Source organism: Citrus clementina, unplaced genomic scaffold (genome assembly GCF_000493195.1).
Source record: "Citrus clementina cultivar Clemenules unplaced genomic scaffold, Citrus_clementina_v1.0 scaffold_9, whole genome shotgun sequence".
In the NCBI taxonomy this organism is placed as follows: Eukaryota; Viridiplantae; Streptophyta; class Magnoliopsida; order Sapindales; family Rutaceae; genus Citrus; species Citrus x clementina.
The window spans coordinates 2,146,810-2,171,602 of NW_006261964.1; the positions used below are offsets into that span (position 1 = coordinate 2,146,810).

Here is a 24,793-nt window from a genome sequence, read left to right on the forward strand (position 1 = left end):
AATTTGATAAATAAATGTAAATGGACTACGGTCAGAATCTAATACGTAGACAATTAAAACCATAGAAAGAGAAGCAAGGAGAGAGAGAGATCTTAAAAAAGTAGGTGGAAAAGGTAAGGAATGACACTTGCGGTGTCCTTTTCTTCCTCTCCCTTGTCCAATTCACAGTCTTTAAAAGACTTACCTACACTTCCTCAAGCAGCTACACAGCTTCCATTCAAAACAAGAAACTGTTACAGCCTCTTTAGTTCTCTCTCTCTCTCTCTCTCTATACCATTTTGCATCTTCTTCACAATCACAGCAATGTCTAGTAGTACTTCCAAAACCTTAGATAAACCTTTCCAAGGCTATGATGAACAAGGCCAAGCTCAAATGGGTTTTGCTCTTATTCAGAGAAACCCCAACAGTACATCTCCATCATCAGAAAAAAGAGGAAGAAGAAAGCAGCCTGAGCCTGGAAGATTTCTTGGCGTGCGGAGGCGGCCTTGGGGACGATATGCAGCTGAAATAAGAGACCCTACAACTAAAGAAAGGCACTGGCTTGGCACATTTGATACTGCTCATGAAGCAGCTCTTGCTTATGACAGAGCTGCACTTTCAATGAAAGGTGCACAAGCTAGAACTAACTTCATTTACACTGACAATGGAACTTTCCATTCTCTTCTTACACCTTTTGATATCCAAGCTCTCTTGCCGCCGCCACCACAATCATCACAGTTCACAGTTCAAAATAGTACGAGTGCTCCACCTCAGCAGCTCCAGCCTGACATTTCTGAAAATAACACGACATCTAAGATCACTATCACATCCAATAATGAAACCAGTACTAATGAAACTTCCTATGGGTCATCACTTGATGATACTGGTTTCTTTTTCTCTGAACCTGATAATTCTAACTCTGGCTACTTGGGCTGTATTGTTCCTGATAGTTGCTTAAACCCCCCTTCAAATCATCAAGCTAATAGCAACTCTGGTGCCTCAAATGATCAAAAAAGCTTTTGCTCAATAATGGATACGACAAGCACTGTGCTGCCAACAGAGCCATATATGGCTGGAGATTTCTCTTACTTTGGTGAGTTCAATGATGGGTTTTGGGATGATCGTCAGCAGTCATGGGAGATGAATGAACTTTCTTCTATGATTAACAACCCAATAATGGCTGAAGATGGCTGCTCCATGGGAGCTTTGTCTGATCCTGCAGTCATTGACCATCATTATCATAACCCTAGCCATGGGATAGTGCCTCAAGCCACTTCTTCTTCATCAGCTAGCTCCTCTTCAACTCCATTGTTTGGTGGTACTGTGGTTGACTTCGGCTATTCACTGTTTTGAGTTTAATGTGAGTGATTACTGATATTAGAGTGTGACGCTATTTATCGTGAATTGTATTACTTTAATATAATTTTCATCTACATATATGCACTTTCTTCTTTTCTCTCGTGTCTTTGATGTTTACATTAAAAAGTTCTCATAAGTGAGATTGGCTAGAAAGGGAATTGGAATTAAAGTTTTCCTATTTGATTCTACTAGATTGAATGGACAAAAAATCATTAAAAAGTTAATTTCCTTAAAGCTAACAGCTATCTAAGTAACAAAATCCACGATTCATCTGTTTATAATTGGTGGGTATGAATTTGCTCATTACCGTCTTCAAATAATGGTTGCATGATGTCTCACTTTTTACGACAAACCCTAATCCTAGCCAAGAATGCATGCTAAAAACTAGGTACGAATGATCATCATTAATATTTTCAACTGTAGCCTTTTTTTGTTTTTAATAACTTTTGAGTAACTGTACTTTGTCCCACCGCTTGAGCCTTGATGGAATGATTTTGAAAAAATAAGATCGTAAAGGACTAAAAGATTAATTTAAGCACCTTTTATTTATCACTTGAATTTAAATTTCCTTTTATTTATTACTTGAATTTAAATTTGAAAAAATAAAGTTATAGAAGACTAAAAAATTAATATAGGCACCTCTCGCTTTAAAATAAATAAACAAGTGAGTAAATAATGGTGACTCAATGAGTGTAATGAAAGCTCAAACTAGGTATTTTTGGGTTACATGCATGCTTCATATAATTTTTGGCTTATTCTACAATTAATTTTAGAGCCATGATATTTGACTAAAAAAATTTAATAGAATACTGACAGAAACAACAACAAACCTAGTTGGGATTATAGTGTTAATTGAAAAATGATTAATCGAACACATCAAACTTGGGCGAGTTTTACCATTATTTCTCTCGCGCCTTAAGTTTTTTTAACATTTTGCTAAAATTTAACTTCCATTAATGTGCGAGGGAATGAAAGGTTATAGAAAATTATTGGGCACGTTAGTGAACGTTGGTGCTTTTGCCTCCATTATTAATGATGGACTTTTATTTAATAGCTTTTGATTCAGAGAATCAGTGGCAAATAATAATGTTATGGTTACACTAATCACAATTAGTTAATCACCACCACCTAATTAAGTTGTCCAAAGACCGCATGTTTAAATCTCGGACGGAAGCTTTTGTATACATGGACAAGTAGGTATGTTGCTCAAGTACGAATGTACATGCAAACTTTTATTAGCCGGACATGGTGTTGCGTTTTATTTATGGCCCACGTGCTGCCACTAGTCTCAACTCTCGTTAATGTCTCCTCGTTCAATAAACTCACCGAAACTAAGCTAGCTATAAGAGAACCCAACTAGAAATTCCTGGCGCAGTCACAAAAAATTGAGTCTCCGCTTTGGAGATTGTGGAGAGCCCCGATATTGATTGATATGGGGGCATCATGGGGCTACTCTTATGACCCAATAATTGCAGTCCCCAAAATCATAGCTTCAGGATTCTAATAAGCTACAAGCCTCCGGTAAAAGGAGCTAATATATGGGAGCTAAAATTTGGAGGTACTCATCAATAATTGACAAGAAATTGGTACAAGCAGTATATAAAGAGAAGCTGTAGGTAATTTCCAATGAAAAACGTCCGGGTCAATTACTCCTCCAGCCTCTATCCAAAGAGACGCTCAAAGAATATGAATTATTTGTACAAGCTTAATATTCTGCTTCTAAGCTACCCTTTGAACTGCCAAACCACCTGACTATTAGTGCATATTTTTGTGTAAGTGAATATCAAGTACGGCATTCGCTACGATCCTACTGTAATTGCATGGATGTTTTTGTCGATTTTTCTTTCACTAGCTCAAACTAGTGCTTCTTTAGGAGAATCACTTAACTAAATACAACTTGTAAAAGCAAAGCTAACAAGAATAACTTGACAAGAGTATGAGGAGGAACAAGAAAGATGGATGATTATGTAAAAGCAAAGCTACAGAGTTGGAAGTATCTTTTTGTCATATTTGTGTATCATAATAAATTTATCAATAGCCATGTCAAGCGTTTCATTTGACAAATGTAACTACGTATCTGAACCCCATATAAGGTAGCATTGTTATGCCTCCTTTTGAGTCTCTTTTAATTCTCTGTGTTTTCACGATAAACCCCAGACAAAAAAGTTGGGGAACCAGAATAACTTCAAATTGCTTTCTATGTTGAATTGGAAGCTTGCTCCCAAATTTAAAGATGATCTACAACGATAGACAGGAAAACACCATTGATTTAAAAGGCCGAATGCTGTGGGTGGAATCTTTTTCGGTTTCGAAAAGGATTGGACCATAAATAAGCACCAATTCCAAAATTGGAGGGCCAAAGACAGATTTTTGCCTAATGGAACTGTGGAGTGTGGATTCTTTCATGGTTATTCAAAAGCAAGGAGTAAAGGCTATACGAGGTTGGTCATGGCTTATTCAAGATAAAAAGGATGGCCATATAAAGATTGTATGAACATAAAGCTAATGAGGGCTAGACCTGAAATGTGGAACTGTAACAGAAATGAAGCCTCCTATTTTGACGACTTGCAGAAAAAATAAGTTTTGGTTCATGAATTTGATCGAAAAAAGGAATGAAGAAAGTGCCTCTCTTTGTGCTTAGCTTCAAGTACGAGCCTCAGCGCTGCTGTCGTCAGCAGTTGAAGGACCAGAACTCTGGCCAGATTGTTGCATGCTTGAATGAGGTACAGGACCACTCTTTGAAAGAATTGAACCAACTGATCCACTTGATATGCTAACTGATGAAGACATTCGAGTTGAAACAGAGTCCTTGCTCGATCCTGAAATAAGTTCTGGCCGCAAATCTGAGGATGCGGACGACGGGGCGAGAGTGCCAATTGAAGATCCCACAGGATATGGTGCGACTGGCATATCAGCCAGAGAAGATGCAGATGGACTGTAGCTTAGCATTCCCATTGGATGATCAAATTTGCAAGCAGGCCCAAACTTGCATACTCCACGTTGTACATAGTGCGTACAAGGTGCTGCACCCTGATAATAGAAGAATAAACCAATCAATCATATCAGATGCATATTAATTTTATCTTGGATGCATACACCAAATGCATAATAACTAGAATGCACACTAGTATCAAAAATGGGTATGCATCAATATAAGCACACAACATCCCTGCATGAAGACAAAATACAAAACAGCAAAGAGGATGTCCACTGCCATATTTAAGTCATACTGCTACACTGTAACTGGCGCATATAAATGAATCCCTGAAGCATTATCATCTTTCACTGTGGTTGGATGCATGGAGTATGCATTTCAATCATGCTTTACTCACTGATACACATCTTAAATAGAAGGGCCCATATCAATAAGTTTGTAGAATAGAGTAGAAACTTTGAAGATATTTACAGACTTCAAATAACCTGCTTCAACAAATTTGTTAGCAGTCTGTAGTTCAGCAATGTTATCAAGTTTGTACCAATGAAAGCAACAAAAGATCTATTCTCCTTAGACCATGGACGCACTAGGGAAAAAAATGAAGATAGGTGTTGAAAATAGGAAAAGATTTCGACAACAGACATGAAAACAAAGTTTGTGCATAATCCAGAAAGATGAAATCAAAAGATAACCAGGGTCCACAGAAAAAGTGGTGATCTGCAAGTGGACAAGTAGTAATTGTAGAAATAGAAAAATACAAATAATATATAATAGAAGCCATGCTTAGCCCCTCTAAAGAAAGAATAAGCGTGATCGTGCCAATATTCAGTTTTCAACTAAATAGAAAACCTATAAGAAACATCAATAACACCAAAAACTGCATGACTCATAGAAGGTTGCGTTGAAGGTCCTAAACAGCAGCGTAGTAATTAAAAGGTCCTAAATTCGATCTGCCAGAACTACCAGTAACCCTTGCATCTCCCAAACCGCATCATAAAATCATCTACACTGTAACTGATTCTCTCCACCAACTAAATACATGTGCCAAAAAGTCAGCTACACTTCATGTTTCTGAAAATTGAAAGTGTAAAAGGGGGGGAGGGGGAAGAAGACTAAGCCAATAAACTAAATAGATGAAGTCAAGATAACTTTGCTCCATTGGTTATAAAAATAGAATTCCATGAGGGAAGTGGCAAGATCAAAGTGAACCCTGAACGTAAAGTCAGAAATGGGTATTTACTCTAATGGAGCCAATGAAATGGCACAAGAGGAGAGCCCAACAGCCACTGAAATGACACCAACAGGCAGAGACACCAGGACCTGGGCAGCTGCCAAACCCAAACAGACAGTGCCCCATAAATTCTTAAGTTGTTTCATAATGGTAGCCCTGCTAAATATATAAATTTCATTAACAACCTAGCTTTCCTGCAGTATAGTTAACAGATTTAATCATATCAAAGATGACAAATCATCAAACAGGAAAAAAAAAAAAAAAAAAAAATACAACCTTTTGAAGGAAACGACAAAACATAATATAGAATAAAATATTCAAAATAGAAATAATCAATTGTTTATACATAATTCTTACCAGAACAGAAGCAGATACAGTAAATTACTCTCCATTTAAAGAAAAGAAAGATAGAAATGACTATTATCTTCACAATCAGTCACTGAAAATGAAAGATCAACCCATAAAGCATAAGCTACCCTTTTTCATTTCAACCAGTCTCAACAACTCAAACCATGCTTGTGAAAATGACATAATGGCCTTGCATATCATAGACAAGCTTTGTTATGTTGCATAATAGCTCAAAAATGCTTAATGCAGCTGTCTAACCTTGTGTTAAAAAAACAATATGCAGAGTCAACCGATTAACAGGAAATTACTCAAACATTTAACTCTCAACAGCAAAAATAACAACATAATGAACAATTTCATCTATTTGATAAAAGGGAAAAAGTAGATTTATGCTATAATCAACTTATTGAATCAGAAGTTATCACTTCACTGGTTTGATTTTAAAAGAGAAAATGAGATAAAGCCAAACAGAATATAACAAATGGATAATTCCTAATTGAAGCAGTGTTTTATCTCTGCCACTTCAAGCAGAGGGCAAGACAGGGAGGTTACAACTTTGTGAGCAATTATGAAGTCTCAAATGAGCCGGTGCCCTCTGAGTCTCTGACTATATATCTCTCGACTCTCTTTCTCTCTCTCTAACCCCAATCTCAACAAGTTGCAAAGCCATTTTCTCAGATTCCTGTCATGCAAGAACAGACTGAACTCACCACTTTCCTGTAAATCTTGATCCATTTAGAAGAAAGCAAATGAGAAAGCATCTGTTTAGAGCTCTAGATGCAAGTTGAAATTATGGCCATCAAATGGAAACTTGATGAGTCCACACAACAGAAACAAAGAAGCATGAGCGTGTCAGGGCAGAAAGAGTAAGAAGCATGAAGAAAAAAGATAATATGTTTTATCCCACACAGACAAAAACAGAGTCAGGTTACAAGTCTAAAAACAAAAAATACAAGTTTTGTAAAAAGAACTCCAATGCATCACCAAAGAACAGGCCAAATATCGAGTAATTAAGTCATTTCACACAGCATTAAGAAACAAGGAAAAAAAAGAGAAAAAGGTTTCTTCACTCATGTAAAGCATAATAATGCAAAAGCAGGTGCCAAAAGAAGCTTACTGGACGCAAAGGAAGACCGAAGGGGCTCAAGGTGACGTCCATTTTTGGCACGATCAATTCTCGAGGATGATGAAATCTACACGAGGACCCAAATTTACAATCCCCAGTTTTCATGTAATATTGACATTCTTGTTGCCCAGGTCTCTCAGGAAATGGATGCTCCTTCTGACTACTGCTTGAAGGACCAACTGAAGAAGGTAGAGATTGATAAGTTCCAGTGTAAGCAGGTGCTGAAGCAGAGAGTTGCGTAATCCCATAAATGGAGCTTGATCCAACAGAGGATTGAGTACCAGTTCCAGGAGAGGATATCGGATTTAAAGATGTCTGAACCAAGTGGCAGAAACAACTTAAAGAAAAACTTAAAATAAAACATGACCAAAAAGTAAAAGTGAAAGACATTTTTATCTGCCTACCGCATATGGACTCCAACCCTGCAAGGAAAACATGCTTGGAGAAACCAGCACAGGACCATAAGGACCTTGCACATATGAACCATGCAATAGAGGAGGCCTTGCAACTACTACCCCATATTGTTGAGCTGAAGGAACAGATGGAGACTGCAGCGGAGGATACAATGCGGGTGCAGGTACTGGCGTGGGCACAGCGGCAACTTGAGGTGCAGGAGATGGTGTTGGAGCTGGCACACCTGCTGGCTGTGGATGATGGAATTTACATGTTGCACCGAACTTACATTGCCTTGTTTTCATATAGTAGGAACATTCTTTTTCACCCTGTTGTTAATAACTCCAACGTTTAAGTAAGATTAATTGCATATGTACAGGATACGATTATAATATGATGGAAGGTTTAAAAAATTTAACATAGATGAAAAAATATACAAACCGGACGCAAAGGGTAACCATAATAATTTAATGACACATTGCTAACAGAACCAGCTCCCTGCCTGGGATGGTGGTATTTACACGATGCACCATATTTACATGTCCCAGTCCTCATATAATACTGCAAATTAAGTCAGAATGACAAAATCAATCAAAATGGAAACCCGATACCCCATCAAACAGGCCAACAAAAAGACAGCAGTAACATAAACCATGATCACATGGAATGCATACAAGAGCCAAAAAAAAAATGTGTAATGCATCACAATCACGTGGCATGCATTGTACTCTTGTATGGAAAGCCACATCAGAATGTAAATGTTGTTTGGCAAATTGCGTTGAAAATAGATTAGACCAATACCGACACTATCACTGCATAACTAATAAATTAGCCAAAAGAAAAATGTCTACTTTAATTGGAAGAATTAAGTGAATGTACATTGCCGGTTATCAGCCATCGCCGTATGAACCAAGTCCCAATGCCACCACAAAATTATGAAATCAAGTACCTGACAAACTGGCTGGCCCACCCGCTCCGGAAATTCGCCTCCACCTGCTCTTGCAGCTCCCATAACCTAACAAGTGTTTGCTCTTTCAACATCAAACAAACAACCTGATCTAACCGTATCAACTTCACATTCACATTTAATTACACAATAAAACTTCAATAATTGACAAGATCAGAACACAATAGACATCCAAAAAACAACTTGATCACATTCAATTGAAACCCTAAGAATAAGGGAAAAACCAATGAATTACCGAGCCGCGGTCACGTGGATGATTGAACCGACACCTCGACCCGTACGCGCAGAACCCCGTCCTCACATAATGAATACAATCGGCCTCGTCAGGCCGCTCTGGATACGACTCGGCACCGACTCCCAATCCTAATTGCCACAAAGGCTCCACTCATTTTCCGCAGAAATAAAAATAAATTGAAATAAAATTCAAGATCACATCCAATAATCACATTCACATTCACGTTTAATTCAATCACCACCGTAGAATGTAATTACAAACCAAAAAGTAGGAAAAATAATATCTCAAATGTGGATACGGTTGAAAATGAACAGACCTTCGGGACCGGTTTCGGTTCCCGGAGCGGTCCATTCCGGAGACGGATCGGACTGAGAGCCTTCACTGACCCGACCGTGCCGCTCCATTTCGCACGGGCAGTCGAACCGAACTGAACCGGGATAGAGCAGAAAAAGAAGGCTAACCGGAGAGAAGGAGAATTATTGAATGTATGTACAATGAGAGTCCCCGATCGAATCGGAGAGAAAAACTGCCCGTTCGTGTTTGTGTGTGCTCGTTTTCTCTTCTTCTTTGCAAAGACACGAACACGAACTGCGTTTATGTTCTGTTTGGCTATGGGGGGTTTTTGGGTTTCTGATTTTTCTCTCTCTACTTTCTTTCACTCAACACTCACACACACACACACACACACACACATACACTTTCTCTCTCTCGTGTTTCAGTTTTCAAAGGCATCGTTGTTTTTGTTGCTGCTGTTTGTTTGATCTTTATTTTATTGTTATTATTATTATTTTCTAATTTTCTTTTTTTTTAATTAATTAATTTTGTGTGCGGGTACCGAAGGTGTTCGTTTATATACGCGCCAAATGGAGGGGAAATTACCAGAAATGGAGGGAGGAGATGTCTAATGACGAGATTATCCTCGAATTGTGTTGTGTGATTGGAGAGTGAAGTATGTGACGTATTTGTCCTTCCGTTAAGGCGTTATTACAAAAAAGGTAATGATGGCATTAAATTTTTTTTATTTTGAATTAAAAATTTAATTAAGTAATGCTGAAGGGTGAAAAAGGTAGGTACAGGGTTAGCTCAACGTGGCATCATTAGAGGATCTTCCTTAAAAATAGTAAAAGGTGCAAAGTGTACCATAATTTAATTTAGCTTATGCTTCGTTGCAATATTCTAATCAACTTATTATTGTTTATTGTGAAGACCTTCAATTCTGAAGAGATTTTTTCTTTGATATTTCCATCATTAAAGTACTTCGTTGAAAATTGAAATGGATAAATTTATAAATTTTTTATTCTAGAAGATTTAGACCGTTTATACTTATCGATATTGATAGACATTGATTTTTCTTTCTTTCCTTTTTTTTTTTTGGACATATAAGCTTCAAATCAATTTATTTAAATAAATATACTTATAATTTTAAAAAAATTGATAAAGTTTGACATGTAATTATCTATTGAATATACATTGTGTAATTCTCTAGTGCATCCATTTATATATTTTAAAATATGGATCTGAAACTAAATATTGTGTAACCTCAAATTTATATTTAAACATTTGTTAGTGTCTATACCTGGCAGAAAAATATATAATGTAGTTGAAGCTCATTAGTCCAAATTTAAACCTTTTAATCAATCTCTTATTTAATGGCCTAATCAAATCAACTATAAACTATAGTAAATTTAGAAGTATGCTCTATGATACAACATGCAGATCGATATAACAACAAAGGAGAAGTTACAATAAATGAAACTTTTTTTTTTTTTTGCTTAAAGAAAATTTACAATAAATGACCTGAATTTATAATTTACTGGCAAATAATGACAGAATAACGAATAGACAATATAGTTTGTTGGCTCAATTCATTCAATGTTCAACTTAATTGCCAAAAATAATTTGATGTTGGTATTAATCAATGATCCCATCCACTGTATACAAACGTGAAGAGATCTTAAAATGTTAATCTAGTATCCATTCCATTTTTGTTAGAAAGTTAATAAACCCTTACTCTCTCTTATTTTTTTATTATTATTATTTTTAATACCCTTAGTTTCTCTTATTAGTTAGTTAAATGATGAGCAAATTGCCATTCATCTTCTTCGTCAATTAACGAATTTCAATGAAACGGCATGAGAAGTTGATTTGAAAAAGATAATGAAGGGCAAAACGCTTTTTGGATGAACCAACCATGAAATGACACGTGGTCGATCAAGGCCTGGGCTAACAAAGCTTCTTACTTGATGTTTCGCACGGGAGAATTACACCCACACGCTCCTTGACAAAGAGTGAAGTGCAGGCGAATTGAATTTGTGGCCGTGCAAACGATTGTATATAAAAAGTAAAAACCGTCCAAAAAGATGCAACCATCTATTGACTTAATTATTTTAAAATACAATATGTTCTTTTTGCATGAAAAGTGAAATCGTTTTATTTAGTTTATCAAAATATTGTAATAATATATTTATTTTCTTTAATTGTATCAAATATTATAATTAAGAATCTCAATATTTTAGTCCAACTTAAGTTTTAATATCACGTGTCACTCATAAATTAAATAATAAATTTCAAAACTTATAAAATTATTTAATTATTATTTAATAGATTAATATCACATCAATTAAAAATCAAATTGAGACTTAAATTTTAGATGATTAATATTAATAACCTTTTTTTTGTTGAATATTGATATTACATTGTATATAAATTGTCTACAAGTCCCTAAAACCAAATAGGTTATACTCTAGTATTTAAAAATATTATACCCACGTTTAGATAAAGAAAATTGAATTATCACTTAATAAAGAAATAAGAATCATTAAGTTAGAAGGTTAACCGCAGACAAATCTCTAACTAGCCACTCATCTAACATTGAAAAAGTTATATTCTCACTTATGAAAAATGTGAAAGTGCGGAATCTGATGTTTCCCTGACTACACTAATAATAATTCGACTTTTTTTTTCTTTTTAAGAAAAACAATTATTTGAACCTCAATGCGAGTGGAATGGAGTCGCCTCAGCAGCGCGTGGGCCAATCAGTCAGGTTAGTTAATGTCTAATTGACTACTTGTTCTGGTAAACATCGTGGGAAGGCTGTTCCAGTTGCATTCGGTTGAGTACCCAACGGTTCAGATCAGCTCAGCACAAACGGACGGCCATGATCTCTTGCATGTCGGCATCCGTACGATGATGCGTAGTAGGTCAGAAGTCTTTAAATGCCAAATTAAACAATCCAAGCAGGTAAAACAAATGACCGGGTGTAGCCAGTCATCTGCAGCAGTAGTGGGATAACAGGGTACGGAAACAGCCGGTGGTCAGGTGGAAAGTGGTTTTGGTTTGACTTGGACAGGTTTTGGCCACATGTAAGCTTTTTAATGTTTGGTTGGTTTTGGACAGTAGTGATCGTATCACATCGACCAAATGTCGGCGAAGTGATTGTGGTGGTGATGGGTCAGGTTACGGATCTCTCCTCCAAATTAATTTCTTTAATTTAATTAGAATTTATGGTTTCTTTTTTGTTTTTTTTCCCTTTTTATATAGGTGGGGCTACCTTCCGCGCGCTGAATGGGCCTCGGAGAGACTAGCGTACGAGCTCAAATCTTGAAGAGAAAATAGATTTATCAAATCTTCTATTCTATGTGTGCCCACCGCTGGTGGGTACAACGCCTCCTTCCAATTTTTTTTCTATTAGCACTTCAACTTTTATTTTGATAAACTATAAATAAATTGAGGGAAAGGAATGGAAAATTGGAATGCAATAAAAAAAATTAGGAATTTTTCATCATTAAATCGAATATTCTGCATATGAATGTGATTATGTAAATATATAAAACATAAAAGGGTATCGACTTTTCGTGAACTCATGATTTGGTGAAACAGTCATAAAATCTAAATAATTAAGGGTATCAATCTTGTTAGGACAACTATTCCCTTTTTAGACAAATTTTTAAGATTTATGTAAGTTTATGATCATTTTTTAATACCAAAAGTAATTTTTTATGTTATAGAAAGCGTTTGAATGACCATTTTTACATACAAAATGAATCTACCAATTTTTTTTTTTAATACCGATTACACATCAGACTATTGAATTACATTATATTTTTACAATTGTTATTACAGTAAACATTACACTGATATTTACAATCAGACATATAATTGAGACTTAATATTATATTAAATGCAATGAAGTACTTGCTCAGATAAATAACTCTCACAAACGGATGATATTTTATTCAACTTGTATTTCACAAAGGAAAAAAAAAACTTGCAAATAACTCCAGACAATCATGCATAATACTTAATTGCGAGAGTTTAAGTCTATGGGGATTCGAACCCCTACCCTTACAATCATGCTTAACTGTGAGAGTAGAGGTGTTTTTTGAAAATAAGGAGCTCTTTATAACTATTTCCTCAAATTAAAGGGGTCTTGGTGTCTTTTTCCCAAAGTAAATTTATATAAATCAAAATTTAAGAATTAGTTGCAAGATCTTGAGTTGATTTGAGAGAGTATATTATGCAGCTGGATTTATCTTGACCTTTTTTTTTTCATTCACTCCGCAATCAACTTCAAATTTAAAGTATATATCATTAACTTTGAACTGTGGCTTTTTGTTCTTTCTTTTCTTTTTCTTTTTTTTGTAGAGCATAAATACAAATAATTATTTACAAATTGATGTAACCCGAGTTAACCTCAAATGTAAAATGTATCTCCTTAAATTTGAATTGCAACTTTTCTTTCTTTCTTTCTTTCTTTTTTTTTTAGAGCATGAATACAAATTGTTGTGTACAAGTTGATGTAACATAAGTATTGATTAGATTAAAGTAGAAAAATTAAATTCAAATTGATGTAATATAAGTATTGATTGGATAAAAGTATCAAAATTAAATTCCATTAATTAGAATAAATAACACATGTTATGTGATAATCATATAATAACGTCAAACCCATTTGTATAAGAAGTTTGTATCCTTGATACTAATCTTAAAAGTGTAAATTATCGTTTGTTTTTCAACTTATATAAATCATTGTTGTTATCTATAATCAATAGTAAATAAAGTGTTCATTTCAACTACGGTTGCATAGGAAGTATGGTGAAGTGGGCAAAGGCATATGCACTATAGATATATGCAATTGCGCGAATGAGAAAGCTTATAATATCTCTGTGACAACATTCACCACAAGAAAAATGATATTTTTTAACAAAAAATTTAATCACTAAATTTACCAAATTAGTCACTTTATATTTTATATAACCAAAAATAAATCGTCACACATTAATCATGGAAAGACCGTCTTAAAAGATTTTAGTGACCAAATTGTTTTCATCACTAAAGAATATACATTTTCATGATCAAATATTCCGTTTCTAATTAAAGTTTGAAATAAAAAATTGTATTAAAATGTCTAAATAGTAGTTTGAAAACATATCTGCAACAACATTTTGTAGTCATTAAATGTTACTTTCAGTGACTAAAACTGATCGTCTCCAATTTTTATGATTTGCGACTATTTCTTTTGTTACAAATTATAATTGTTTATTTTGTAACTAATTGTTTTATATCAAAAAGTTGTTGGTGATTTTTTTTCTTGTTGTTAAAAACACTCGGCGATTGAAATAATTAGTCTAAACAAGTAACATAACCATACATTATTATTAACAAATAAAACACTTCAAACATCGATAAACCAAAATGTGCAAATGACGGTAAAATTAAATAAATAAAAATTAAAAACACTTTACAAAGTCATCATACAAATTCAATTACAAAATGTACAAATATCAATTATTTAAAGCAATACATTAAGAAAATTGAAAAAGATACCTAATTGTCTTGGTCCTTGATCTTTATCAATGAATTCCTTAAATGGCGAGTTACTCTTCAAATGCTTTTTCTAATTATAATAAAAATTGATTGCAGTTGTCTCTTATTGACTTCTTTAAATACTTCCAAACTAATTGACTTCTACAAATGCTTCCAAACTAATACATTAGAGCCATCGGTCTTATTATCCTACAATAAACACAAAGATAACATTAAAAAAAAAAAAATTCATCCAAAGTAAAGTTAAAATAATAAATAATAACTTAATAAAACAAAAGATACACATATATATATAAAGTGATATAATAGCAAACAATATCTTGTTCACTTTGTTAATGACCAAGTATGTTCTTCAAATTCAAGAACTATTTAATAAGATAATAATAATTTAGAGCTTGCATCTCGGTACATACCTTTTTGTACCAACTGAAATGCCATATCTGGTCTCCCCAAACTCTGCCTATATTATCTTGAATATACAACAAAACTATCATAATAAATAAAGATCAAATGCTAGTGACAAAATAAAATTAGTTAAAAGAAGAAAATCATTGTCTTATTTTCTTTAGGTCCAATTTGTAAATAAGTAAAAGTCAAGTCCTAGACATGATTTTATACCTTCATCACCGACTGTTATTGTGTAGAGCATAGCCAATTGCCTGTCCTTGCCTCCTCATCTTTGATGATTAGGAAAAATTATCGAAATAAAGGTCAATAAATTTTACTAAAAAAAAGATTTTAACAATAAATAAAATAATAAACAAATATAAAATGTCAACGGTAAATTAAATACAAACCTTGTCAAAGAGATGGATGAAATGACAGCGGCTTTGTTTTTATCAGATGTGAGAATTTGAGAGTTGAGAAAAAGAAGTGGCACGTGGAGGGGAAAAAAAAAGATAGAAAATAAAGGGTTTCTTTCCTTTTTCTTTTAATTAGGGTTAACACTTAAACACATCGGGGAAAAGATAGGTTAAGAAATGGGTGACATAAATGTGTGAAAGTATAATTTTTATCCACATGGCACTAGATTGGTTGATGGTGAAAGAATTGTATCACAATCTAAAAACTTTAGTTATTGCCCAATATAACAAAAAATAGTCCCATGCCGCCATATAATCTTTTTAATTTAATTGTATTCTCACTACTAAAATTTATGTCCAAATTAAACATAAATTTTACTACTATTTTTACTTTTGTCACTTTATGTGATTGTCTATGACAAAAAAATAAAAATAGTGAAAATTATAATAGCTTTAGAGAATAAAATTTTGTATTACATATGGTTTGACTAAATTTACCTTGCTTTTTCAGATATGAAATAGTTGCGTCACCTAGAATAATATTTAGCCAACAAAATATTTTAGTCATAAAATTTCATATTAATTAAAAAAATATTTTTTACTATTATTTTTTAGTTTTGTCACGATGAGTAATTATTTGTAAGTAAAAAACGAGATCTTAAAATTATAAAAAAAAAAAACAAGAATAGCTTTTGAGACTAATATTATGTTTCACAATGGTTTATTGAAATTTACACCTTTTTTTAGTGACGAAATAGTTTTGTTGCCTATAATTATATTTTTCAACGATTTAATTTTTGTCATTAAAGATGAAATATTGTCCTAAAATGTTTAGTTTTGAAGGGAAATTTATGTGCAAAAAAAAAATATTCTTGTTGTGACTAAATAATATTTGTCGTAAAAAAATCGAATTAGTGGCTGATTAACGAGTTTCAAAACAGAAATTATTAGTTATAAAATATAACATAAGTTAGGACGAGACTATTGGCTATGATTTAAAAAAATTGTCATAAGAAGTACCATTCTGTGACCAAAATTAAAATTGTTTTAAAAAAACATCATCTTAAAAAGTCAAATTTCTTGTAGTGATTCTTTTTCATGTTATAGCTTGACAGTAATCATATATTGTACCACTATAAAAACTCTTTACCATTAAAACAAACTAAATGCAAATTAATCGCATGGAATTTATCAAAAAATTTGATATTAGAAAGAAATATGGACAAGAATACATGGATCTCCAGTGATATTTGCTTAAATATACAAACAGATGTGGATCTCTAGTATTAGTTAAAACATTATAACGCAAGATTTTGGTCATTTTCATCCTATGTGTAAAATGGTCAAATCAATCTTCTATTCAACGTTCAAAGATGATCAAATTAACCTTCTATTGCAACAATCAAGAATGATGAAGAGACATAAGTAACAAAAATTATAATTAAGTTTAAGGAGGATTTAATTTACTGTTCGGTGAAAACAAGTAATTTAATTTAGTTTGTGAAAAAAAAACAAGATTTTCCGCAAATCATTAACTAATGGCCAATTCCGCGATAAAATTGTTTATGGCCCAGCCTAAGTCAACAGTGTCTTGCTCTCTAAAACTAAAAAGAGTCCAATACAAGACGGTGCGTTGGATATTATTTGGTACCCAATATTAAAATTTTGCAAGATTGTGGTGTGCCCAATGAAAAAATTGCTAAGTTGATTGATTCTTGGCCCCGAGTATTCTTTACGAATCCGAAACCCTTTTTAAGGAGAAAATAGTAGTTATAAGAGAGATGGTTATCAATCCTTTGAGATTACAGTTTGTTTCAGCAATTCTGGCAAAAGTTTTATTTAGTAAATCCCCGTGGGAAAGAAAACTTGATCTTTATAAGAGGTGGGGTTGGTCTGCGGAGGAGGTTTTAGCTGCTTTTAAAATGTATCCTTGGCATACGATTGCATCCATTGATAAGAATATGGCAGCAATAGATATTTTTGCGAACAAAATGGGTTGCAAATCATTAGTTATTACTAGATGTTCCATTGTTATTACTCTGGGTCTCAAGAAGAAGATTATTCCCAGATGTGCAGTACTTTAGTTTTTGTTATCGAGAGGTTTGACCAAGGAGAGTACTAGCTGTACGTTATTAAAGTATCCTGAAAAAACCTTCTTGTAGAGATTTTTATACATCTAGGAAGCACAATGTTTCCTCAACCTGCTCAACTTGTCTTTTGATCAGAGGGTAAACTCAGCTATGTAATTGAGGAAAAAATAAAGTTCTTATAAAATTTGATGGAGCATTCTAGTTTCGGATATATTTTAAGAACCCAGCTGTTGGATCTTTCTAAGAAGACCATTATAGTTTGTTTGCACATTTTTGTATATCGGGGAAGCACAATGTTTGCTCAACCTGCTCAACTTGAATATAATGTGGACTTTTTTTTTTTTTTTCTCTCACGATTCTGTCTTCAAGTGGACGTAAAATTTATGAAAAAAATTTGGTGTCGTGGTCACTTTTTCATTCGGACATTCTTATAAGGAAAAAGAGTTTCAGCAGGGTAAGGGCCATGGATTATTGTCGATTACTGTATTATATAATACTACCACCATATTCACAAGTTCTATGGTCAATTAGGGAGAAAGACTTCCGACTACAAATGTATTGTATGCATAACAAATTAGGAACAATTTCTTTTTGATAGTCATATTATATGTTTTTGAAAAGATGTTCATCAGAATGTCACAAGCTCGGACACTTGTAATTGTGTGGCTCGATGATACTTATTTTGTAAGTCAAGAGTCTGTTAAAGTTCGGTTAATATTTGATGGGTCAGTTCTACCTAGAAGGAAGAAGCAATTTTGAAGACAATATCTTAAGGAAGGGAAGGGAGCCAATTTGAATAATTATAGACTGTGTGTTCTTCATTTTAGAATTTTTTTTTCTCTCCAGTTTTAGATTTAAATGAATTATTGCAGATCAAGAAATAAGGTAATATTTTTATATACTTTTTGTTAATGAGTACTAGAAGACGATTTTTATAAATAGAATTGAAATTATTAGTTTGTAATGTATTGAGAGAAAAGTAGAAAGATGTGGGAAAGATTTGTGTATTGAAATCGCATGGATTAAACGAGCAAAGGGTGACATTTTAATGGTGCAACTTCGAGTCGGGGCAATGGACAAGTAAGTTAGGTGACAAATTGACAGTCAGCCACAATTCCACAGAAATCAATTTTAATTAAAATAAAGTTTTTCAAGTAGATTTTAAAATTTTACTTGAATCAAATTGTAGAGTCGTACTCTAACAAGGGGTCCTTATTATTATTATTATTATTAAGCGAACACGTTATTTTATTAAGTTGTGCGGTTTAATAGAGTCGGTGTGAATACACCACAACCCTTTATAGTATATTAAAAATTATACTATAACTATTTTAGAGTTGCTTTAAAGTATAATACGAATTATTGACACACACGTAAAGTAATAAATAATAAAAAGTTCATTATAATTTTGATTGTATAATTATGAAAGGACATTTTATCTTATAGCGATTCTAATATGACAAAAGCTATTTATCTCGAATTCTGACCCTGAATTTACGCCCCGAAAGCCAAAACGCACCGTTTGGTTTGGTTTCATTTACTTTCCGCTTTCCCTTACCAAACCAAACGGTGCGTTTTAGCTTTCAGAGCACAAATTTAGGACAAGAATTCGGGGTAAATAGTAACACTTTTCCAATATAATCAGACCCTACAAATTAACTTTATTAAATCACATTGCTTGTCCGCATTAAAAGAAAAAGGAAACTTCCACTGTTCCACACCTGTGAATGATTATGAAATTGAATTACCCACAAATAAATTTTCGAGACCACTAATTTGACATTTAGCCATCACAAAATGGAAAATGGAATACTAGGTTGTTTGTAATCAGGGCTTCACTGAACTAACCAACCCGCTGCGCTCAGTCATTTCCTTCGCGCTCACCAGTCGCCTCCCGCGCCGCGCGTCTCATAACCGTCAGAAAGTTTTTCATTTTCATTTTTCAGTTCTCAATTCTCACATAATTAATAATTAATATTATTTTTCTTAAAAGGTATAAGACACTCATTCATTTAACCTTCGTCGTTGCGTATCTTCCAAATTTTGTGTCCACCAACTGTCTGTGAAAATGCCACGCTGAAAAATAAGCATAGATTAGAAACTTTGGATTACTTCATCTTAACATTGCCCTACTGGGTATCGTGTATGCTTCAATATTTGATAAAAGATTCAATATTGCCTCTAATGGATGGAATTGCAGATGAAGTACGTGAAGCCGTTGAGATTGTTCGAGCAAATGCTGAAGAGAAAAGTATCAAAACGTGGTCGGTTCCTTGGTTTGGATGTTGGTGATAAGTATGTTGGGCTATCTATTTCAGACCCTAAGAACAAAATTGCATCACCTTTAAGGTATAATTTTCTTACTGCATATGAATATTTTAATATCAACAAAGTTAGAGTTGTTCTTGAACTCTGAATGTTATAATTTGATTTCTAATCAAGATGGCTCTTTACTTTTTTTAATTCTTTTTCTTATTATGTTTATTACATGGATTATTCTCAATGCCGCAGCGTTTTGCTAAGGAAAAAGAACACTATAGATTTGATGGCTGAGGATTTTCGAAGCCTGGTAAGTTCATTTCTCTGTATTTTTCTTTTTTTTCCCTTTTTCATGTTTTAGTAGTTAGCGTAGTCATTTTTGAGAGTTTGATCTCCTTTGGGGTGTAGGACAAGAAGCACTTGTAGGTAATAATCCATGGAAAATATTGTTAGTGTACACCGAATCGTTATGTCATTTGGAAATTGCAATTTTACTTCTGATTGATAAACTTCTTGTTGAAAGGCTAAAAGGTTTCTCATCCCGTGATCCAGTGTTAACATATGTGGTTGAGTAATGATTAATTGTCCACTTTTTTAGGGATTTGTGATTTATATTCTGGTGTTTTTCTTGGCTCTGTCCATCAAAAAATAAACCACAAAAATAGAATATAATCCTCACTTATTTTCAAAGACTTAAAAACAATATACTTATGATGCTTTACCTTTTGTTTCAAGTCTCAATGATCTTGAAGTCTAGTTACGTAATTACTTTGTGGAGCATATGCTACCTTTTAAACATATATATCACCACTCTGTTCGGTTTAATATGTGTTTTGGTGCACCTATCCATGCGTGATTAATGTGGTACATTACTGAGTGTGCTTATATCTGAGAGCGTATGCAAAATGGTATGTTTTTTAACCTTGGCAACTTTAAAATTCCACTCATCCATGCTCCTATTGTGTTTATACAGATCTCTGAATTTAATCTAGAGGGCTTCATTGTAGGTTATCCCTTTAATAGACAACAGAATGCAGCTGATGTGAGTTTCTTCTATCTCTCTATTTGTCAATGTCATATCTTATGTGATCCCTTCTGATTATAATCTTTTTCTTGTTTTGATCAGGCTGTGCAAGTGAAGCTTTTTATAGACGACCTTTCTGCAACCAAAAAACTTGAAGATATGAAGTACGCATATTGGAATGAGGGTTTTACGTCAAAGGTGAGTGTTGTGTGAGATTTTTTCTCTCAAGCATATCTTAGAAGCACATGCAACAGGTTATAACTCACTTCAGTTGCTGGGTAGTTTGTTAATCAAAAGATGTCCTATGTTTGGAAGTGTACAAATTCATTCTGCTCTGTTGTAACCCAATGAAAATTTGGATCAAATTTTTTTATATGAAAGCTTTCAAAGAATAACCAATCCACAGAATTAGGTTGGATAACAGTGCCAAAAAAAGTTTTTCCCATTTATTTATTTTTATCATGCTTATGCTTTATTGTTATAAATTTTCTGAATTTGATCATACAAATTACAGAATCTGACGGTTTATTTTTCTTCACAGGGTGTGGAATTGCTATTGAATCCTTTGGATTTGCACCCAGTTGAGCATAAGACGATACTTGACAAGTTTGCTGCTGTTGGGATATTGCAGGTTCCTTTCTATTCATCCCTATCATGTGTAACTTTCATTAGTTTTTCTCTAGAACAGTGGGTTGCATTATAATGCAATCTGAGTTTATCTCAAATCTCAAGAAAAACAGTGTAAATGATCGATCAACTTATTATCTATGAGGACTAGCAATTTGACGGTTGGTAATTCAAACTGTAGCATTAGTTGAATCAAGTAATACCTTTTTAATGGTTGAAATTTTAGTTTGAAAGTTATGTCCATTGTTTGAAATGCCTATTTCCATTTTTCTTTCTGTCAGTTCACTTGTTTCCAGGGTCACCATTCTAACCTTAGAGTTGCATCTATCTAAACTTTCACATTTGCAGGAGTACCTGGATAACGCGAACAGGAAGGTGAATCTGAAAGCGAATGTATTGCGTCCCATCATAAATTAAGCTCTCATGACCGAGTGACAACATCATAATCATAGGGAATCTCTTAATATTACATACTTGCAGCCAGTGTCAACAGTATTAAGGTGGCAAACACCAGGTTCCCTGAGATTTAACACTTGTATACATTGAAAGTCGTGATTGTAATGTGCAAAGTCTAACTTGTCACAACATATATCAAGTAAATGTTGCAAGTGTTAAAATTACTCTGCAAATCCAGAAAAGTTTCCAGTCTTCATATTCATTTTTTTGGGCAAATTCCAAAGGTTGATAGATATACAGAAACTAGCCTCGTTGTCTCGAAGTTCATAATAAGTCGCTTAGGGAAGAAAATAAACCAAACCAAACCAAATTAATTAGCATAAGGGTTCCCTAAGGAACATGCAAATTATTGATTCTAGTTGGTTTTCTTGAGAATTCTCATTGCAGCCAAGGCAACTAGCAAGAAGAAAGCCAGTGAACCAAGGAGAGAGAGAACAACTGCGACTGCAACGTGGCTGCAAAATTCCCCAAAAACGTCGCACACCTTTCTCCATTGCACATGCGAATTCCCCTGGTAGCCCACGAGGCCGACGGCACCAGCGGCGCCGTTGGCCGAAAAGAGCAGCGCTACCATTGCTAGGTCAAGAAGAAGGATCAACATAGCCAAGCCCTTGTTTCCATTCTTGTCAGCCAGCAAAAGGAGTAGAGAGATTGCTGCGTATGAGCATGCTATGGCATTTGACACCACATTGAACCTGCCAAAAAGTGGTTAAATTATGAATATTACAATTTTTTTTTTCTTGAAAAGATGGGGAAATAGGGCAAAGCTTAGATTATATTTTAACCTCTTATCTTATTAGAATGGAAACTAAGGTGGTCGATAAAATAAAGTAGTTCGAAAATGGCCACAAGCCCCGAATGCCTCCAATTAAATAATAATATTATGTCCTCTCAAAAAAAAATAATAATAATAATATTATGTTTACCAATCAATCGATGTGAGAAATAATCTATCAGTTTCACATCATTAAATTAAAGGTTGCCACGTGGGTTAGTTTGATGATAATACGAAGTAACGCGGTTGTTTAATAAAGGCGTTGATGATGTGACTGGTCTATTAAATAGCTAAAAGCAAAGGATAGAGTGACGGTTCGGCGTTGTAACCGGCAGCTGTACTCGGATGAATATGTTAGTTATGTTGATAATATACATTTAGGGAAAAAAAATAATTACAAATATACGTTATGAATATTGTGTCAACAATAATCAACAATTGTATTATTAATATTTGCATTTTGCTGAAAATTATTGATACAAAGTCACAATCTTATTTATCATTTACGTAACATACTATATTTACATGTTCATTAATTTCAAGGACGACTTAAGAACCCTATAAAAAATCTAATTTATTATTTAAAAAAATCCTATAAAAACCTTTTTTTTAAGGAATGGTCCTATAATTACTTTACAACTATATATTTTTTTAATTTTTTAATAGTTATACCCATAAATACATTGAAATCCATAACTAGATAATTTCCTTTTGAATCAGTCCTAATGTTTTGAGGCTAGAATAAGTTAGATGTGATTTCAAAAAAAATTATTCAGAAGAAAAATCTACCCCATGTACTTCTTTAAACATGACACTCATCCCACCAATTATCGAACCCACTTACTCATATTTGTAATTTTTATGCATACAGGTTAATAATCTCATAGTAATTGAACTTGAAAATCAAACGAATAAAATACACACACTGAAGTCACAAACGACTCTCTTATTCAAGCATGCATGGGGTGTTAAGTGTTAACAGCGAGGGATCAAAGAACTTACACAAAAGCAGAAGAGTACTGCCACTTAGCGGTGACTGCAACATTAACAGGAGGCAAAGTTGGTATAATCTTGAGTGGAACAACCTTATTTTGCTTACCAACTCCAAGAACTATTGCTGCGACAAGTGTTAGCGCCAAGGCCAATACCCTCAGACTCAAATCACCATGATTCAGCTTTCTCTTATAATTTCCTGCAACCTCTGACTTTCCCTCCAGCCCATCCATTCCAAATTCCCAAGAAACAAACAGACAAGTAACCCTTCAAAGAATAGAGAATTTTGTCAACAAATGAACACATTCACTGAAGTGATAAGGGTCAAATGGAGCTTTAAATAGAGAGCGAAACAGACTGGCGTGGGAATATGGAAAAAGGAAAGTTGCCACCGTAGGTGATAGGGAAAGTGCTAATTAAAAGGACATTTAATGTGAGAGGTTGAGAGACGGCAGCTGGAGGAAGATGCAAAATTTTGTCGCAATCAAGTCATATTATGATATTGGTATGCCGTATCGATGGCAGGCTAATTGTTTGTGTGGTTGCAAAGTTCTGTAACGCCCAAGCATTTAATATTTTGATGTTCTAACTTTTAAAATAATTAATTTTAACTGTATTTTAAAAATAATAATTTGTAAAAAAAAAATAGATAAAAATTTAATAAAATTTTGTTTTTAAATTCATACACTGACATATATAAAGCCAACAAAGCATGTATATGCACAATGAGATCATGGCTGGTAGCAGCTATTTTTCATATGGGCATTAATTAATTTGCTCGAGTCAAGATTTCATCACATTTTACTGCCTCTTTGAAGTCGATCTTCTGAAAAGAAAGATAAATAATTAAATAAATAATTTCCCCAGTTTGATTTTATAATAAGAATCTCATGCCAACGTGGAAGCAAGATAGGATAGGGTGGGGTGGGTGTCATGAGAATGGAGCAATTTAATTAATGTGCCCTTAAATTTGGGAGCGTGTACCTTTCCAAAAGTGAAAAAAAAATTGAGTCATGACGAAAAAAAAAAAATTGGCATAAATTGCAATCAATCTGCCGCTTGAATTTGGTTTATGTGTTGATGAAAAGATTGATTGGCAAATTTATGAATGGAGAGAATGTTATCATTTTTTTTATAAATTTAACAATAATTGAGTGGATGGGAAATTATTTTATAATATGAAATTTTACGCAATGTCCACACTTATAAATGTAGGTATGAATCTGGTTTTAAACTTTTAATTCTACTATTACAATCTAAGGTCCCTTAAAAATTTAAATTCGTACATTTTTTTTCCAAAATTGACTATTTTATTCTAAAAAACTCTATTAAGTTTCAACGAAACAACATTGATGGTGAGATTACTT

At 33.7% G+C, this 24,793-nt stretch overlaps 4 protein-coding genes across 7 annotated transcripts; 2 read left to right on the forward strand and 2 right to left on the reverse strand.

Annotated features, from left to right (window-relative positions):
* The first annotated feature begins 299 nt into the window (after nt 1-299).
* LOC18032457 (ethylene-responsive transcription factor ERF086) lies at nt 300-1,361 on the forward strand. Its single transcript, XM_006419591.2, has one exon. The coding sequence runs from the start codon at nt 304-306 to the stop codon at nt 1,330-1,332; it is 1,029 nt and encodes a 342-aa protein (XP_006419654.1). The 5' UTR covers nt 300-303; the 3' UTR covers nt 1,333-1,361.
* A 2,086-nt stretch (nt 1,362-3,447) lies between these two features.
* On the reverse strand, nt 3,448-9,368 carry LOC18032455 (zinc finger CCCH domain-containing protein 58). 2 transcript variants are annotated; one of them, XM_006419592.2, is made up of 7 exons: nt 8,890-9,368; nt 8,574-8,701; nt 8,321-8,386; nt 7,813-7,932; nt 7,383-7,700; nt 6,970-7,293; nt 3,448-4,368 (listed from the first exon to the last, which is right to left on the reverse strand). In XM_006419592.2, exons 1-7 carry the CDS (start codon nt 8,975-8,977, stop codon nt 3,982-3,984), a joined length of 1,431 nt encoding a protein of 476 aa, XP_006419655.1. In that variant the 5' UTR covers nt 8,978-9,368; the 3' UTR covers nt 3,448-3,981. The 2 variants fall into 2 exon arrangements, with proteins under 2 accessions (XP_006419655.1, XP_024033694.1); XM_024177926.1 differs by lacking the exon at nt 8,890-9,368 and having other exon boundaries at nt 8,321-8,424; nt 8,574-8,658.
* A 9,605-nt stretch (nt 9,369-18,973) lies between these two features.
* LOC18032451 (putative pre-16S rRNA nuclease) lies at nt 18,974-22,196 on the forward strand. 3 transcript variants are annotated; one of them, XM_006419595.2, is made up of 7 exons: nt 18,974-19,208; nt 19,493-19,641; nt 19,804-19,861; nt 20,525-20,593; nt 20,678-20,773; nt 21,117-21,206; nt 21,551-22,196. In XM_006419595.2, the coding sequence occupies exons 2-7, from the start codon at nt 19,493-19,495 to the stop codon at nt 21,617-21,619; spliced, it is 531 nt and encodes a 176-aa protein (XP_006419658.1). In that variant the 5' UTR covers nt 18,974-19,208; the 3' UTR covers nt 21,620-22,196. The 3 variants fall into 3 exon arrangements, with proteins under 3 accessions (XP_006419658.1, XP_024042781.1, XP_006419660.1); XM_006419597.2 differs by lacking the exon at nt 18,974-19,208 and adding an exon at nt 19,262-19,285 and having other exon boundaries at nt 21,551-21,639; XM_024187013.1 differs by having other exon boundaries at nt 18,974-19,641; nt 21,551-21,639.
* Nucleotides 21,577-23,927, reverse strand: LOC18032440 (CASP-like protein 1E2). Its single transcript, XM_006419594.2, has 2 exons — nt 23,436-23,927; nt 21,577-22,353 (listed from the first exon to the last, which is right to left on the reverse strand). Exons 1-2 carry the CDS (start codon nt 23,657-23,659, stop codon nt 22,014-22,016), a joined length of 564 nt encoding a protein of 187 aa, XP_006419657.1. The 5' UTR covers nt 23,660-23,927; the 3' UTR covers nt 21,577-22,013.
* Between the last annotated feature and the right edge of the window lie 866 nt (nt 23,928-24,793).

Bases quoted from the DNA above. Each gene is read 5' to 3' on its own strand.
- LOC18032457 (XM_006419591.2), top strand. From the start codon at position 304: ATGTCTAGTAGTACTTCCAAAACCTTAGATAAACCTTTCCAAGGCTAT.
- LOC18032455 (XM_006419592.2), bottom strand. From the start codon at position 8,977: ATGGAGCGGCACGGTCGGGTCAGTGAAGGCTCTCAGTCCGATCCGTCT. The intron at 8,387-8,573 runs GTAATTCATTGG...AACACTTGTTAG, and splicing joins ATCCACGTGACCGCGGCTCG to GTTATGGGAGCTGCAAGAGC. The intron at 7,701-7,812 runs GTTTGTATATTT...TATTAACAACAG, and splicing joins ATGGTTACCCTTTGCGTCCG to GGTGAAAAAGAATGTTCCTA.
- LOC18032451 (XM_024187013.1), top strand. From the start codon at position 19,481: ATGGAATTGCAGATGAAGTACGTGAAGCCGTTGAGATTGTTCGAGCAA. The intron at 20,774-21,116 runs GTGAGTGTTGTG...TTTTCTTCACAG, and splicing joins ATGAGGGTTTTACGTCAAAG to GGTGTGGAATTGCTATTGAA. The intron at 21,207-21,550 runs GTTCCTTTCTAT...TCACATTTGCAG, and splicing joins CTGCTGTTGGGATATTGCAG to GAGTACCTGGATAACGCGAA.
- LOC18032440 (XM_006419594.2), bottom strand. From the start codon at position 23,659: ATGGATGGGCTGGAGGGAAAGTCAGAGGTTGCAGGAAATTATAAGAGA. The intron at 22,354-23,435 runs GTAAGTTCTTTG...ACTTTTTGGCAG, and splicing joins CAGTACTCTTCTGCTTTTGT to GTTCAATGTGGTGTCAAATG.